Raw genomic sequence first — 15,246 nt, 5'->3', positions numbered from 1 at the left:
AGAGGCCAGCGTGACATTGCACCAGCCTGAGGTGCACCATGCGTTCTCCCGGGGAAGTTGTCCCTGGATCATGGGACCCTGGCGGTGGCGGGCTGCACAGGCTCCCGGGAGGGGAGGTGTGGAGAGTGACCTGTGCTCGCACACAGGCTTCTTGGTGGCGGCAGCAGCAGCCCTAGCGTCCCATGCCCGTCTCTGGGGTCCGCGCTGATAGCCGCCGCTCGCGCCCGTCTCTGGAGCTCCTTTAAGCGGCGCTCTGAATCTCCTCTCCTCGGGCATCAGGAAACAAAGCGGCAAGAAAAAGTCTCTTGCCTCTTCGGCAGCTCCAGACCTTTTCCCGGACTCCCTCCCGGCTAGCTGTGCCGCACTAGCCCCCTTCAGGCTGTGCTCACGCAGCCACCCCGAGTCCTCTCCCTGCGATCTGACCTCCAAAGCCTGAGCCGAAGGGGCTTCCTAGTGTGTGGAAACCTTTCCTCCTTCACAGCTCCCTCCCACTGGTGCAGGTCCCGTCCCTATTCTTTTGTCTCTGTTTTTTCTTTTTTCTTTTGCCCTACCCAGGTACGTGGGGAGTTTCTTGCCTTTTGGGAGGTCTGAGGTCTTCTGCCAGCGTTCAGTAGGTGTTCCGTAGGAGTTGTTCCGCATGTAGATGTATTTCTGATGTATTTGTGGGAAGGTGATCTCCACGTCTTACTCCTCTGCCGTCTTGAAGGTCTCCCTAGCTCTTGACTTTTAAACCAAGCATAGCAAATGCCACCTCAGTTTAGAGTTACGTTACTCCATGTGCAGGTCTGTTTTCACTGAATTGCCAGCTTCCTGCAACCTGTCCTGGGTTTCCTCGACCTTCACAGTCTCCGAGGCACCCGGCACAGAAAGGGGCTTAGGAAATGTCTGTGGAATTGAATGGAATGAAAGGAGCACAAGCCTCATGTCCGGAGAACTAGGTTCTAATCCCTCCTCTCCCGCTAACGAGTTGTCACTTCCCCTCTCTGAGCCTCCGTTTCCCCACCTGTAAAATGAGATCTAAGGCCTCGTCCATTTCTAACCTTTCATGCCTCTATGACACAACGTGCTAAGGGTGCTCAGATGACCTGGTGAGCAGCGTGAGTCTGGATGAGTCAAGGAGGGCTTCCTGGAAAAAGGGAGTTTTGAGCAAGGTTTGGAAGCAGGTGGGGGATGACCAGGGGGAGTGAGCCTGCTCGGGAGGGGCCCCAGTGTCACTGGCTCCTCTTCCACCTCAGATCCCGCCCAATGACCCCCGCATCACGAACCAGCGTGACTGCATCCCCTTCTTCCGCTCGGCACCCTCGTGCCCCCAAAACAAGAACAAAGTCCGCAACCAGATCAACGCGCTCACCTCCTTCGTGGACGCCAGCATGGTGTACGGCAGCGAGGACCCCTTGGCCACGAGGCTGCGCAACCTGACCAACCAGCTGGGGCTGCTGGCCGTCAACACCCGCTTCCATGACAACGGCCGGGCCCTGCTGCCCTTCGACAACCTGCACGATGACCCCTGCCTCCTCACCAACCGCACCGCGAGCATCCCCTGCTTCCTGGCAGGTCAGACTGAGGGGACGGAAGGAGGAAACAGCCAGTCCCTGGGTTTCGGGTTGGGAAGGCCCCGTGGGACTCCATGGGGGTGCATGGCTTCAGACCTCAATATTAGGCACACAGATCTGTGCATAATCATCCCGGAATCAGTAAGCTGGAAGGAGTCCCTTGGTGAACCCGGCGTGTGGCCGGAGATCACCACTTGACTCTCTTCGGTGACAAGGGGCTCACCCCGTCTGCTGTTCATCTCGGGCGGCACTGACTGCAGAAAGCCCCTCCCCCCCCCATTTTGATCCAATGCCCATCTGTTGCTCTTCATCATGCTTCTAGAACCTCGGAGAAAAAGCTCTATCTTTCACACAGTGATAGCCTCTTTAATAACCTGAAAGTAGCTTTCACTTCCACCTAACATTTTTTTCTTCTCTGGGCTAAATTCCCTTAGAATCTTCAGTTTCCCCACTGCTCTTGCTAGGCACTGTCACCTGGTACCTTCTTCTGGTTGCATAATCTGAACTCTCCTGGGGGGGTCTTTGTCCCTGCCCCCCATGCTGGTTATCATAACGATGGTCATTGCTTCTGGTTATTTAATATATTTAAATGTGCCGTCTCTAATCCTTACAGCAGCCCTGAAAGGAGAGCATTATTAGCACCCTCGTTTTGCAGATGAGACACTCAGGGAAGATAACGAATGCGCTCCAGAGCAGAGTGTCAGATGGCAGAGTCCACAGTGAGGACTGAAGTCAGTGTAGTGGCCAGGTCTGGGCTCTTTGCACTCCGATCCCCCACCTCCCTTGCAGGGAGTCAGCTCCAGCCCCTTTTCTAAGGATTGTATGTTTCTTTGCTCCTGGCAAGAGCGGCATGCGCCTTCACCAGAGGTTTACTTAAGAGTAGATTGAATAAGACCACATACAAGGGCTTAGTTCAAAGCCAGCAAATGACTGTGTGTAAGGCCACCTTCAGGAACGTACTTTCCTTCCCGGCCTCTAGGAGAAGGTCTGGCTACAGGAACAGCTCTGCCCAACCTTCCTTCTTTCTCCTTCCATGGGGCTCCCTGGGGAGAGCAGCATGACACCAAGCCCAAAGCTGGGGAGAGGTCCAGCCCCCGGAAGAAAACGTGCAGAGGGGTGCAACCCACAGGACAGGTTCCTAGAGTCACCCGGGACCCTCCACCAGCTGTGGATCTGGTGATCCTGCAGAGCAGAATCACTCGGCAAAAGGGCTCCTGCCCAAGACCAGCAGCTGCCCTGTGCCACCTCACGCAAACTCATTCCAGTAACTTAGGGACCCGAGACTCCACTGTCCTCCCACTCCTGGCCCGTTGTGTTTGTCAGTGGAGCCTCACAGCACAGCTGAGGAGATGGAGGTCCAGTGAGGGCCAGGAATTTGGCCCAGGTCACAAAGTCCCACCACCTCTTTCTGGTCCCCAGAGCTCTGTCTGCCTTAGCAGAAAGACATTGCTCTGGGAAGGACGACGGTGACTCTGAACTTGGGGTTTTCAAGGTGACAGGCGGTCAACTGAAACCCCGAAACTGGCAGCCTTGCACACCCTCTTTGTGCGAGAGCACAACCGGCTGGCAACTGAGCTGAGACACCTGAATCCTCGGTGGACCAGTGACCAGCTGTACCAGGAGGCTCGGAAGATCGTGGGGGCCATGGTCCAGGTAGGGGGCCCTGGGTCCCAGCATCCCTTAGAAGGCAATCTGGCGTGAGAAGCCATCCTGGGGGATGTGCCTCAAGTCAACTAGGTCTGGGTGATTGGGAGTGTTCCTGAGATCTGACCTGTATCCCCAACACTGCCGCTAACTCTCTCTGGGACCCCGTTCATGTCACCCAGCCTCTCTGGGCCTCGGTATCTCCATCAGACAATGGGAGATTAACATCGCCGCATTTGACATACTGCCAGTAAAGAATATGTCTGAGCAGCCCTTCGAAAAGCAAAAGGTCGGTCCAAAGGCAGGGGACTGGGGTGGGTGGCCATTAAGGTAACGTTCCTCCTCCATCTTTTCTTCCAGATCATCACCTACCGGGACTTTCTGCCCTTGGTTCTGGGCAAGGCCAGGGCCAGGAAAACCCTGGGGCCCTACGAGGGGTACTGCTCCAACGTAGACCCCAGTGTGGCCAACGTCTTCACCCTGGCCTTCCGCTTCGGCCACACCATGATCCAGCCCTTCATGTTCCGCCTGGACAGCCAGTACCAGGCCTCAGCACCCCACTCGCAGGTCCCACTCAGCTCCGCCTTCTTCGCCAGCTGGCGAGTCGTGCACGAAGGTGACCAGGTTTTCCAGAGGCAGACAGGGCGAGGGGGTGGGGCCCAGCTTAGTGCCGGAGGCCAGGCTACCGCTAATCATCTCCCCAAGCGAGTGAAAACAAGGCGGGTGCCACCAAGACCCTCAGTCACGGGCCTCCCATCCCCTCCGGGATTAGAGGATTTCTACAAGGGGAGGAGACTGGTGGTTGTGGTCCCGAAAGGAGCTTGCCTTCCACGCCTTCTCAGAGAAGTGGGGGTGACTGCTTTTCTTGCCGGCTCCAGCTCCTTTCACGTCCACCCAGGCCACTGTTTCCGGATACAAACATTATAGAATGTAAGTGACTGGCTTGTCCAGCTCTGAGCTAGCTTGGCATCATGTGATGACCCTAGGGGCTTCCAAAAGGCTGGTCCAATCCGTGCTGCTAATATTCCCTGCCACCAGGCGGCATCGACCCCATCCTCCGAGGCCTCATGGCCACCCCTGCCAAGCTGAACCATCAAGATTCCATGTTAGTGGATGAGCTCCGGGACCGGCTGTTTCAGCAAGTGAGAAGGATCGGGCTGGACCTGGCAGCTCTCAACATGCAACGCAGCCGGGACCATGGCCTCCCAGGTGAGGGGGCTGCCCGCCCCTTCCCAGGCTTCCCCAGAGCAGGGTTGCTGGTGATGGTTGGCTGGGGGCAGGGTTCAGAGAAGACCCTTGGCGCCTCCTTTCTGACTGGGACCGTCTACAGGATGTGCTGAGGCTGATGCAACAAAGCATCCCTGAGACCTCCTTGCTGCTGTTCTGCCACATCTTCTCCATCCTCCATAAGGTCTCTGGCTTTAGGGTCACAACAGGACCAGGACTTGGACGCAGGAGCTGAACAAAGGAGATCAGGACTTTCCAAGTAGAGAAAAACGGTGGCTTTAAAAGGCAGGGAAGGGCTTCCCTGGTGGCGCAGTGGCTGAGAGTCCGCCTGCCGATGCAGGGGACACGGGTTCGTGCCCCGGTCCGGGAAGATCCCAAGTGCCGCGGAGCGGCTGGGCCCGTGAGCCATGGCCGCTGAGCCTGCGCGTCCGGAGCCTGTGCTCCGCGACGGGAGAGGCCACAACAGTGAGAGGCCCGCGTACCGAAAAAAAAAAAAAAAAAAAAAAAAAAAAAAAAAAGGCAGGGAAGAGCTGCTCCATGCCCCACCACCCTGGCAAGATCCAGGGAGGCAGTTCCAGGGATATAGAAACTGGCTCTTGGCTCTAATTGGGCAAAGAGCCTGAGAGGCAGGGAACGGGTGGAGTAAAAGTAAGACTGCCTTGGTTGTTTGGTGAGGCCACAGAAAGACTTTATCCCAGGAAATAAGAAAAATTAGGCACTTTGCTAGGACCTTTAATGGGTATTAACTCTTTTAGTCCTCCCAATGACCTTGAAAAGCAGCTGTGACAGACGTTTTTATAAATGAGGAAATAAACTCAGAGACATCTAGTCATTGGCCCAAGCCCACATAACTAGGAGGTAGTAAAATTCGAATCAGTTTCAAAATTTCTCCTTTCGTCCCCCTGTTCAATCCACGATGTTAGGGGAAGGCTTTGGCCACAGCCTCACTCATCTCTCCCTCTCCTCATCTCCTACTTCCCTGTCTAAATACAACCCGAAGCCCCATCTGCCTCTGCTAATTTTGGGCCGTGAATAATAAAGGGTGGGCAATTTCTACTGCACCCAACACAGCCCCTGGCTGGCACACAGCAGGCACTCAAGAACCTGAGTGTCCTTCCTTCCCTACGCTTGGGTGCTCCTGACAGCTAGTTGTGGGTGCCCCCTGCTGGAGATCTGATATTGCTAGCTGCCCAAGTTGCCACACGGTGAGTTTCTGTACCCTCTAAACTGTCCCAGAAATAGTGTACTGATCCCAGCTCTTGCAGTCTCCTCCAATCCCTTCCCAGATTTGGAATTGGAAGGGCTGGTTTGAACTCCACTTAATGGTGGGGTGACCTTGGAAAAGTCACAGTTGCTCAAGCTCAGCGAATATCCATTGATAACATTGGGATTACAAAGTACCTCACAAAAATGTGAGGATCCTGAGAGATATCCACACAGCAGTGCTCAGTAATGGTGAAACATTATATGGTTTTCCTTTGTTCAGCTTGGGGCGTGGTGTTTGGGAGTTGTAGTTCACTGGACAGCGTTGGGCTGCTGTTTCTTTGAGTCATGGCAAAGCTAGCTTCCTCCTATCTTAACGGTCCCCATCATATCACGTGACTTGTCCTGGTGTGGGATCCTGATGGCTGAGAAATCAGTATGGTCTTTGTTAGTTTCTGAGTAGGTGAAAAAAATTTTTTAATTTTAGTTAAAGTTTTTAATATTTTAAATAATATTGAGATATAATTAACATATCACAAAATTTACCAACGTAAAGTATATAATTCAATGATTTTAGTATATTTAGAGTTGTGCATCATATCTGATATCAGAACATTTTCATCACTCACGAAAGAAACCTAGTAATAATAGTCACTGCCCATCCCCACTCCAGCCCCTGACAATTACTAATCTTCTATCTCTACGTATTTGCCTATACTGGACCTTTCATATAAATGGAATCATATAGCATGTGGTCCTCTTCTGAGTAGATAAATTTTATCCATGTTCTTCATTTCTTGGTTCATTCACTCATTTATTCATTCGGGCATTCTACCAGTCTGAGAGTCTTTTCTGTTCTAGGTAATGTCTTACTTGTGCCTGATTAATGCCACGAGAATATCATTGTGATTGTGAGTGTTGGGTTACGACAGCTTCTTACATTAGGACACACTCCTCAGTGTGTGCACAAAGCATGGTTGTCTGCTCGCACTGAAAATTAAGAGGGCAGCGGTTTGGTCTTTGGAAGGTTCAAGGCCTCTTCTGCCAGCAGGGATTTTGTTCTGCACAATATTGCCTGACCACAGAGCTCCCTCAGGAGAAACTGCGGCGAGCAGAGGCTAATGGGAATCCGCAGGGGGTAAGACTAAACTGCTCCTGTCCCCTTTCCCTACAGGGTACAATGCTTGGAGGCGCTTCTGCAGGCTCTCCCAGCCCCGGAATCTGGCACAGCTTAGCCAGGTTCTGAAAAACCAGGGCTTGGCAAGGAAGTTCCTGAATCTCTACGGAACACCTGACAACATTGACATCTGGATTGGGGCCATCGCAGAGCCTCTTTTGCCAGGGGCCCGAGTGGGGCCTCTTCTGGCTTGTCTTTTTGAGAACCAGTTCAGAAGAGCCCGAAATGGAGACAGGTAAGTGCCCCTACCCAAAAGGGACCAGCCCCAGAGGCAGGGCAGAAAAGCACTAGAATTTCAAGACTCAGCAATGAGAGAAAGTACTCTTTTTAGCTTCATCTCTTCCAAGTACACAGGATCTGAGACCAGGAGCTCCTCCCTGGAGAGCTTGGTAAGAGGCAGAGAGAGCACTTGCCTGAGTTGGAGGCACCTTTAACGCACGAGAGAGACTTCTCAGCCTCACTGTTCCAGGCTTAAGGATCCCAGAAAACATGGGCACAAAAGCTAAATCTGGTTTCCCTCCAATAAGCTTGTGGTTTAAGACTTGACTTTTTATTTGGATTTGGCATTTACCTGGGTTCAAATCCAGTCCTGGCTACTTAAATTACTGTGCAATTAATGCCGGGCAATTTACCAGACTGCTGAACTTGCTTCTTCCTTTATAAAATGGGAATCATACCTATTTTGCGGGGATTTTGGAGAATTGAATGAAATAATGTATGTAAAGTACCTCACACACAGCAGGTGCTCATTCCTGTTCATCCCTGCCAAACTTCACCCACATCTCTCCACTGTCTTGGCAGGTTCTGGTGGCAGAAACAGGGTGTTTTCACCAAGAGACAGCGCACGGCCCTGAGCCACGTTTCCTTGTCTCGAATTGTGTGTGACAACACTGGTATCACCACCGTTCCGAGGGACATCTTCAGGGCCAACATCTACCCCCAGGGCTTTGTGCCCTGCACCTGCATCCCCAGCCTGAACCTGTCAGCCTGGAGAGGCAGATGAGGCTTCTGCAGGTAAGGGGGACCTCCTCCAACAGCCCTGGGCTGGGCCAGGCCCTCACATCCTTCCCTGGACAGGACATCCGAGTCCTCTCAGGCCCCTAAGCGGAAACAACAGAACTTGTGTCTAGCAACAGATCACGCTTTCACAGTGGCTTCCCAGTATGCTAGCCTCTGGGTTGATAGTTAATCCCAGGGCCCAGGACTTTGAGGGGCAATTGGGAAGTATCCAACTAGCCTCAGCTTGGTCATCAACACCCTAAGAACAGCTCAATCTCTGGACAGGCAGCAAGTTCCTCACTTGCCCACTTGTGCTGCTTCCGCAGGAGTCCATCCCAAGCCTCCGACCTCGGAGACCTTGGAGACCAGGAAACCTGGGGAAGACCACAAGGCTCCCTCCTCCCCTGGAGCAACTGCTTCCTGCTGATGCTTTTGCTGGCTATAGCTCAGAGCTGGTTCTCTGGCTGGGAGTGACGGCCAGGGCTCCCAGCAGCAATGAACCCTCCTGCCATGCGAGCCTCTTCACATGTCAGCTCCAGGTGCAAGGGCTCGTGAGCCAAGCAAGGGGGTCCTGAGGCCCAGGCAAGAAGAGTCATCTTCATCATCTTCAAATCCAGACACTTTCATCTATTTCCCACCCTGTCCCTGACCCCTGCCTATGACTGGGAGGCCACAGAGTCCCAGCCTCCAGCCACCCCATGGTCTTTCTCTGGAGCCTGCAGGGTGCACAGCACACTCTGCTTCTACCAATAAAGCACCCCTGAGGGCAGAAGCTGGTTTCCGTATTGGGCTTGGCGGGGGGCGGGGAGGGCGGGGGCTGGACCTCAGTCCCATGCTTTGCTCCAGATGTTTAAGAGGAGTGCTGCTAAGACACAGCTGGCACTAACCTTAAAGCCTCTCCTGGGGGCTGAGTTTAGAGCATCGAAAGAAACCCTGTGGAGTAGGACAAGGCAGGGAAGGGCAGCAGCGTTAGGGGCCCCGACATTAAGGAGAATACCTTGGCCATGAAAGCGACCCGAGCAGAAAACCAGCCGACAGAACGTCAGTCAGTATAAAAAGTTTTTATGTACAAAAAACCCAACAAAAGATGACAGCTAGCTAGCAGAAAGGACTGGGCACTGCCTCCGGCCTTCATTTACTACAGAAACAAGCCCCCAGCAGGAAGGGGCGGCTGCCCTGGGAAGAGGAGGCTGCGCTCCCGGGCCAGGAGCGTAAGCTCCCTCTCGCCTGCCTCCTGTCTCAGGCCTCCGTGTGTAAAGCAGGTGTGCAGCAGGAGGCACTGCTGCTCTCTGCCACCGAGACCGTGAGACGGGCCGGAAAGGAGGCTGTGTCGAGGACAGAACTAACTTTGGGCTTCCCCCCCAAACTGGCCTCAAACCAAAAAGCCCGTCTTGTTGCGATGGTCACCTGCAGTGGCTGACATATGAACACAGGGACCATATGGGGGCCACAGGGTCTTTGGCTTTGTTGCCACCCGGCAGCTGAAGACCGGGCAGGGGGGCCAGCCCAGGATTCTCAGCTCTTCCGGTTCTCAGCAGGTCAGAGAGGTCTCCAATCAGGAAGACGAAGAGGGCCCAGGCCTTGGATATCACTCGTCTTGTCCTCGGGCACGGCAGGCCAGGGCTGCAGCGAGCTAGGAGACCATGGTTCCCGAGGGGCTCACGAGGTCCTGGGGAAGGCTCTCGCGGGCCTCCTGCATGCGGCGCCGGGCTCGACGGAAGGCTTCTGTGAGGGAAGCAGACACAGGAGTCAGCTGCCATGGTGTGGGGGAAATGGGGCCCACGTGGATGCTGGAGGCGGGTGTGGCTGGAATTGGGTCGGGGGAAGCCTACCTAGCACATTGTGAATGGAACTTTGCTGGCTGAATCCCTCCAGACGGTCCAACACACTCCTCATCCTCTTCCGGACAGACCTGGACTCCATGAAGGCCCTGCGGGGGAGCCCGCCACGTGGCCATGGCCGCTCTTGCAGCCCTCAGGATCAGGAGCCCCAAGGCGGAGGGCCAGGGCCACTCACCTGGACTGCTGCAGACAGTGCAGGCGGAAGGTGACACTGCCTGTGGTCTCTGTGCGGAGTCCAAAGCGGCTCAGACGCTCCCCCTGCGGCATCCGGTTAACGTCAGGTTTCTGTTGGTTCCTAGACGTCTACCCAGGCACCACAGTGGCCTCACTCCCATTCTTATTCCCGTTCTTGGGGAGAACGGTTCTGCTGGGGGAACTTCATCCCAACACCCAGATTCCATCACCTCCCAACTGTAAATCAAGGAACATTCCAACCTCGTTCGAGAACCAGCAGTCTTACAAGCTGCCTGCCAATCCTCTGATTCCTGAGGACTCAGGGATGGGCTGGAAGGAGGGGCCAGTTATTCCGACAGGGACCAGGGGAAACCTCTCAGTGTACTATTTTCCAGAGCTCTCCTAGCATAGCAGTGATGTTTGTACCTGGTGCGAGACGTGGCCGAGACTTCCCGCTTAAGCCACAGGAAGGAAGGGACTAAGCGATAATGAGGCAATGAACAATTAAGAGGGCTTAACCCAGATTCCACCTACTCCAGAAGAGATAGGGACGTAAGTTTCCAGCATGAAGTCTCCCCAAAGACAAAAGTCACCTTGAAGGTTCCTGGCATCCGCACGTAGGAGAGGTCCTCCAGTTCCAGAGAGCCACCAATGAAAAACCTCCTCAGCTCAGCCACCGGGCCCAGCTCCAGGGGTCTCCATGTAGAGACTGTCAGGGTGTATGAGCCTGTGCAGGAAGACGAGAATGGGGCCGGAAACGGCACGTGGTCCCTTGCTGACTTCCCGGCAATGACACGGGCCTTGCCACCGCCAAAACACCTGGTCTGGTGATGGCCTGACCTCTGGTGAAGGTCATCAGCGTGGTTTAGGGTGCCCACTTGAAAGTCAAGCAGATGCAAATTCAGATCTCAGCTCTGCCAGTTATTACCCGGGCACCAGGACAAGTTTCTCAACCTCGCTGAGCCCCACTCTCCTCGTCTAATAACAACGCCTACGCCTCACAGAGTGGTGGGGAGAATTACACGAGAAGCACCTAGCGCACTGCCTGGCGCACAATAGAAGACAGCGGCTATTATTTCAAAAGGAACGCTGATCCACCCAATACACATCCACCGAGAGCCCATCTTGCCACGTGGCTGCTCCCTCAAGGCCACGAGTCGGATCAGAGGAGCCGGACGCAGGGCCCAGAGCTGCTCAACCTCCCAGTTAGCTGTCATTTCACCCAGTTGTCTCTAACAGAGGGGGAAAATTTCCTCAAAAGGAGCAAGGAATCTTGCAAGTTAAGTGCTTCTAATTCCCAATCATCCCCACTCCTCACAGGAAGTGGGCGAATCTTCTGAAGTGTTAGTCTTGTTTCTAGGAGCGAGGGCACACGGGCCACAGGAGGGGCAGGGATGAGAGGTCACCTGGGGTGGCAGGCAGCATCACAGCCCCGTAGCCTTCCACGCGATACCTCTGCCAGAAGTCCAGCGAGAGGACCTCGCAGTAGAGCACAGGCCATGCCGGGAGAGCACCTGCAGCAAGGGGCAGAAGCGGCCAGGTCATGGGAGGCCTTCCCCAGGAGAGGGCCTGTCTGAGGAGCCCCAAGGCCGAGCACCTGCCGGGCCACTCACCGGCAGATTCATCCTCGTGCAGGAAGGAGGCCTCAAACGTGAACGGGTAGGAGAAGTAAGCCACATTATCCTAAAAAAGAGGAATGTTATTTTATACTCAGTGTCATGGGGTGGACAAGGGCTCACTTGGAATTTGCTTTCCCTGTAGCCAATGACAAGGTCACCGTCCCAAGGGAAGAAGAAAAACTATCACCCCAGGTAGGAAATAAAAGGCTGAGAGGTGAAGGGACACCCAAACCCGAGCTGCTACCCCTCTCAGAAAGGCAGAGAGAACCCTTGGACCAGGCATCCCTGCAGAGCCCACGGCGAAGGGCCGGACCCAGCTCTGGAATCTTCCCCAGGCCGTTAGCCTGATAATCTTCAGATGCCTTCCCCCGAGCAGTCCTGTTCCCTTCTAGGTGCCCGCCTCTCATTGCCCTACCATTCCCAGGGACTTGGTGGCACAGGTCTGTGTTATTCCTGAGAGCTGCTGGAATGCTGGGCTTGACCAGCCTGAAAACCAAAGACCACATATAGTAAGTCAACGGGGAGGAAGGCAAGCAGTTGAGAAAAAGACAAAGTTCCTTTCTCCATTCACTCACTCATTCATGCAATCCATCATTCATTTCGCATTCACTGTGTGTCTGCTATGTGCTATGACCGATCACTGGGGACATCTTGGTGACCAGATGGAAAAGCTTCCTGTCTCTCATGGGGCTACCATTCTAGTTGGGGGTGGGAGGGGGGAACAGACAACAAAGCAACCAACAAAAGACTATCAAGTAGTAATAAATGCTAAAGTAAAAATAAAACAGGGTGAAGGGACTGAGTGGCTTGGAGGCTCATTTAGACGGGGTGGTGAGGGAACACCACCCAGAGGTGACACTTAGGCTGAGACCTAAACTAAAGCAGCACCAGTCATGCAGAGATAGGGCACAAAAGCTTTCAGACAAAGGAAATGGCCCCGAAAAAGCCCTAAGGTGGGAATGAACTTGGCCTGTTCAAGAACAGAAATTACAACTGCAGTGTTGTAAGGGAGGGATAGGCAGGGGCCAGCTCGTTCAGGGAATGGAGTTTGGATTTTGCTCTAAGTGGGAAGGGAAGCTGTTGGGGCTTTAAGTTCAAAAGAGACACAACTGGTTTACATTTTAAAGGCTCAGTTAGGCTGCGGTGTACGTGGCAAATGAAACGTAAGAGGGAGCAAGACAGGAAGCGAGAGGACAAATTAGAAACCTAATGCTTTGGCCTAAGCAAGAGATGACGGTGGCTTGGCCCAGGGCCCTCGAGAGAACAGAGGATTCAGGACATCTTTTGGAGACAGAACTGACAAGAACTGCTGATAGAATGAATGGCGGTAGGGAGCTAGAGAAAGTGAGGAATCAAGGATGCCTCTTAGGTTTCTGGAATCAGAGACTAAGTAGATGACATTGCCATTCTGCTAAGATGGGCAAGACCGTGAGGGCAGGTTTGAGGCAAGAGGGGAAATCAAGAAGCCTTTGGTCTTGTTAAACAGGAACGACAAAGAGGTAAGTGGACATGAGTCTGGAGTTCAGGCGAGAGGCTAAGGCTAGAGAGAGAAATCTGGGAGTCTGAGACATACAAACAGTACTGAAGCCACAGGATGTAGGAGGCCACCTAGAAAGACCGTGGAGAGAGAGTAACAGAAGGCCAGGCCCAGCCTTGGATATACTCTAATAGTTTTAGATCAACAGAAGATGAGGAAACAGCCAAGAAGGCCGCTGAGCTACCAATGAGAGAGAAGAGAGGAGCACAGAGCCAGAAGCCAAGAGGAGAGTTTCAGTGAGGAAGGTGAGCTGTGATGAATGCTTCTGAGAGGCCAAGTAGGGTAAAGGCAGAGATGTCACCGCGGGTTTTCACATCTTGGAAGTGATCTACGACCTTGAAAAGAACAGTAACAATCTCAGTGGAGGGGTGGGGAAGGAAGTCTGACCGAATGCCTCTGGAAAACTGTCCGAATGGGTAAAAAGAGAGACTTATGAATATTACTTACTAGTAGTTGGCAATTCCACGAAGAAGTGGACGTAAAGATTGTCAAACTCATAGCCTTGGGCTGAAACTAAGAAAACAGGAAACTGTTTCAGCTTATCCTCCTATCACCCTTAACACCCGCCCCAGTCCTAAAGGGACTACCCATGTGTGGAAACAAGTCCCTCAAGGGCCGGGAACTCTCTGTGTTTCCAGGAAAGACACATGCCTGAGTCTCCCGAGTGCTGTGGACAACCCAAGGGCTCTACTAGGGCGGGGAGGATTACTCCACAGCTAAATCTGGCACTTGCCAAGCGTCAAGGACTTCTGTCTGGTAAGACACTTACCTACCTCTCCATTTACAAACAGCCGGAGGGCACCTGGTACCGTCTGAGGTAGAGAGAAGTGGGGACAGATCAGGAGGTCTGAGGGAAGCGACACCTCTCCTCCAGCCTGCCCGTAAATCCCCAGAGGACCTGACGCTGGACGTCAGATCCAGGTGTGTGACTAATCCTGCTTCCTCCCCACCTGCCACGAATCTGTTTCCTTCATTTCTAAAGGTGTGTAATGTAAGGGGAAAAGCACCTAATTTAAATGGTGGGGAAGGCAACACAGTGTGGGGAATTTACAAGAATGGCCAAGAGAAGCATCCACAGCTGCCTGCTGCCGTACAGCAAGAGGCTAGAGACCCCTGCTCCCTCTAGAGGGAGGTCAAGAAACTAGGAAGTTTCCTTTTTAAACTATTTGTGTATCTATCTTATCTAACTTTTTAACACCGAAAATCTGTTGCTAATACAACACAAAAATCGTGAAAGTTAATTTTGTAGAGAGAGAGAGGGAGACCACCAGGTAACTCTCTCCTTGTTTCCAGACCTAGAAATGGAACTCCTGGAATAAGAGAAGACAAACAATAGGACCACAGAATTAGGGACTTAAACTCTGTTGTTTTGTTTTAAGAGCCAAACTATTGGACAATCAGAAATGACACCCCTCCCTCTCTATGGGGCATTAGGAAAAATATCTACATGAAGAGTGAGGAAGACACTTTTCATCTTTATATTTATTTAGAAAATTAATTACAAAGTAATACATGAACGCACTCCCACTGATAAAAATTCAAAACCACCTAAGTTTAGAGAATAAAAAGTAAACATTCCTGACGTGTCCCCCTCACCACCCAATAGCCATCTACCATTTCCCAATCCCACCCCCTCCCCAGAGAAAGCCACCCATAGGGTGTGTGCCCTTTGAGACCTTTTCCGATGCATTAACAGTTCTATATCAATATGCAATGCTTCTAAAACATAACAAGGACTATACTCTAAATGTTATTTTTTACTTTTTTCCACTGAAGAGTATGTCTTTGGGACCTTGAGGAGAGAACTGTCACACAGCTGCAGTCAGAACGCTCTGGCTACAGAAACCCAGCTGGCGGAGCTGCAGGAAACCCAGCTACTCACCGTCTCAAAGTCAGTGCCCACGAGGCTGCTGAGATACTCCTTGTGCCGGCCATAGAGCTGAGGAAACAAACCACACTGAAACTCAAGGTGCGACCCCAGCTAGACCAGGGCTCAGGTCTGCATGGGAGGGAGAAAAGCAGCAGGAGTGGGAAATGCCACAGAAAGCTGGAGGCCTAAGCATCCCAGACACTGACATCTGACAGTGAAGCACAGAGGCTCTGGAGTCCACTGGTCTGGGACCAACCTGGCTCTCGCACTTACGTGACCTTGAGCAGACTGCTCAGCTTCTTCTTTTTTTTTTTTTTTTTTTCTTTTTTTTTTCGGTACGCGGGCCTCTCACTGCTGTGGCCTCTCCCGTTGCGGAGCACAGGCTCCGGACGCGCAGGCTCA

General features: G+C 52.9%; 2 protein-coding genes across 3 annotated transcripts in view; one reads left to right on the top strand and one right to left on the bottom strand.

Moving 5' to 3' along the window:
- EPX (eosinophil peroxidase) overlaps window positions 1-8,572 on the top strand; it is an 18,917-nt gene extending 10,345 nt beyond the window's left edge. The window contains exons 7-13 of the mRNA XM_007124307.3: window positions 1,236-1,554; window positions 3,046-3,206; window positions 3,558-3,813; window positions 4,236-4,406; window positions 6,802-7,039; window positions 7,606-7,818; window positions 8,130-8,572. Coding sequence (XP_007124369.2) covers window positions 1,236-1,554; window positions 3,046-3,206; window positions 3,558-3,813; window positions 4,236-4,406; window positions 6,802-7,039; window positions 7,606-7,807 — 1,347 coding nt within the window. The 3' untranslated portion in view covers window positions 7,808-7,818; window positions 8,130-8,572. The remainder of the gene's footprint in view (window positions 1-1,235; window positions 1,555-3,045; window positions 3,207-3,557; window positions 3,814-4,235; window positions 4,407-6,801; window positions 7,040-7,605; window positions 7,819-8,129) is intronic.
- Window positions 8,573-8,829: 257 nt separating this feature from the next.
- The window catches only part of MKS1 (MKS transition zone complex subunit 1), an 18,298-nt gene continuing 11,881 nt past the window's right edge, over window positions 8,830-15,246 (bottom strand). The window contains exons 9-18 of one of the 2 annotated variants that reach the window (XM_007124308.4): window positions 14,857-14,913; window positions 13,744-13,786; window positions 13,422-13,487; window positions 11,853-11,923; window positions 11,432-11,501; window positions 11,225-11,332; window positions 10,412-10,545; window positions 9,820-9,902; window positions 9,636-9,733; window positions 8,830-9,528 (exon numbers count right to left, since the gene is read on the bottom strand). In XM_007124308.4, the coding sequence (XP_007124370.1) occupies window positions 9,437-9,528; window positions 9,636-9,733; window positions 9,820-9,902; window positions 10,412-10,545; window positions 11,225-11,332; window positions 11,432-11,501; window positions 11,853-11,923; window positions 13,422-13,487; window positions 13,744-13,786; window positions 14,857-14,913 (822 nt within the window). In that variant the 3' untranslated portion in view covers window positions 8,830-9,436. The remainder of the gene's footprint in view (window positions 9,529-9,635; window positions 9,734-9,819; window positions 9,903-10,411; window positions 10,546-11,224; window positions 11,333-11,431; window positions 11,502-11,852; window positions 11,924-13,421; window positions 13,488-13,743; window positions 13,787-14,856; window positions 14,914-15,246) is intronic. The other variant, XM_024127937.3, reaches the window with a different exon arrangement.

Source organism: Physeter macrocephalus, chromosome 14 (genome assembly GCF_002837175.3).
Source record: "Physeter macrocephalus isolate SW-GA chromosome 14, ASM283717v5, whole genome shotgun sequence".
In the NCBI taxonomy this organism is placed as follows: domain Eukaryota; kingdom Metazoa; phylum Chordata; class Mammalia; order Artiodactyla; family Physeteridae; genus Physeter; species Physeter macrocephalus.
This window is presented reverse-complemented; position numbering and strand designations above follow the sequence as displayed.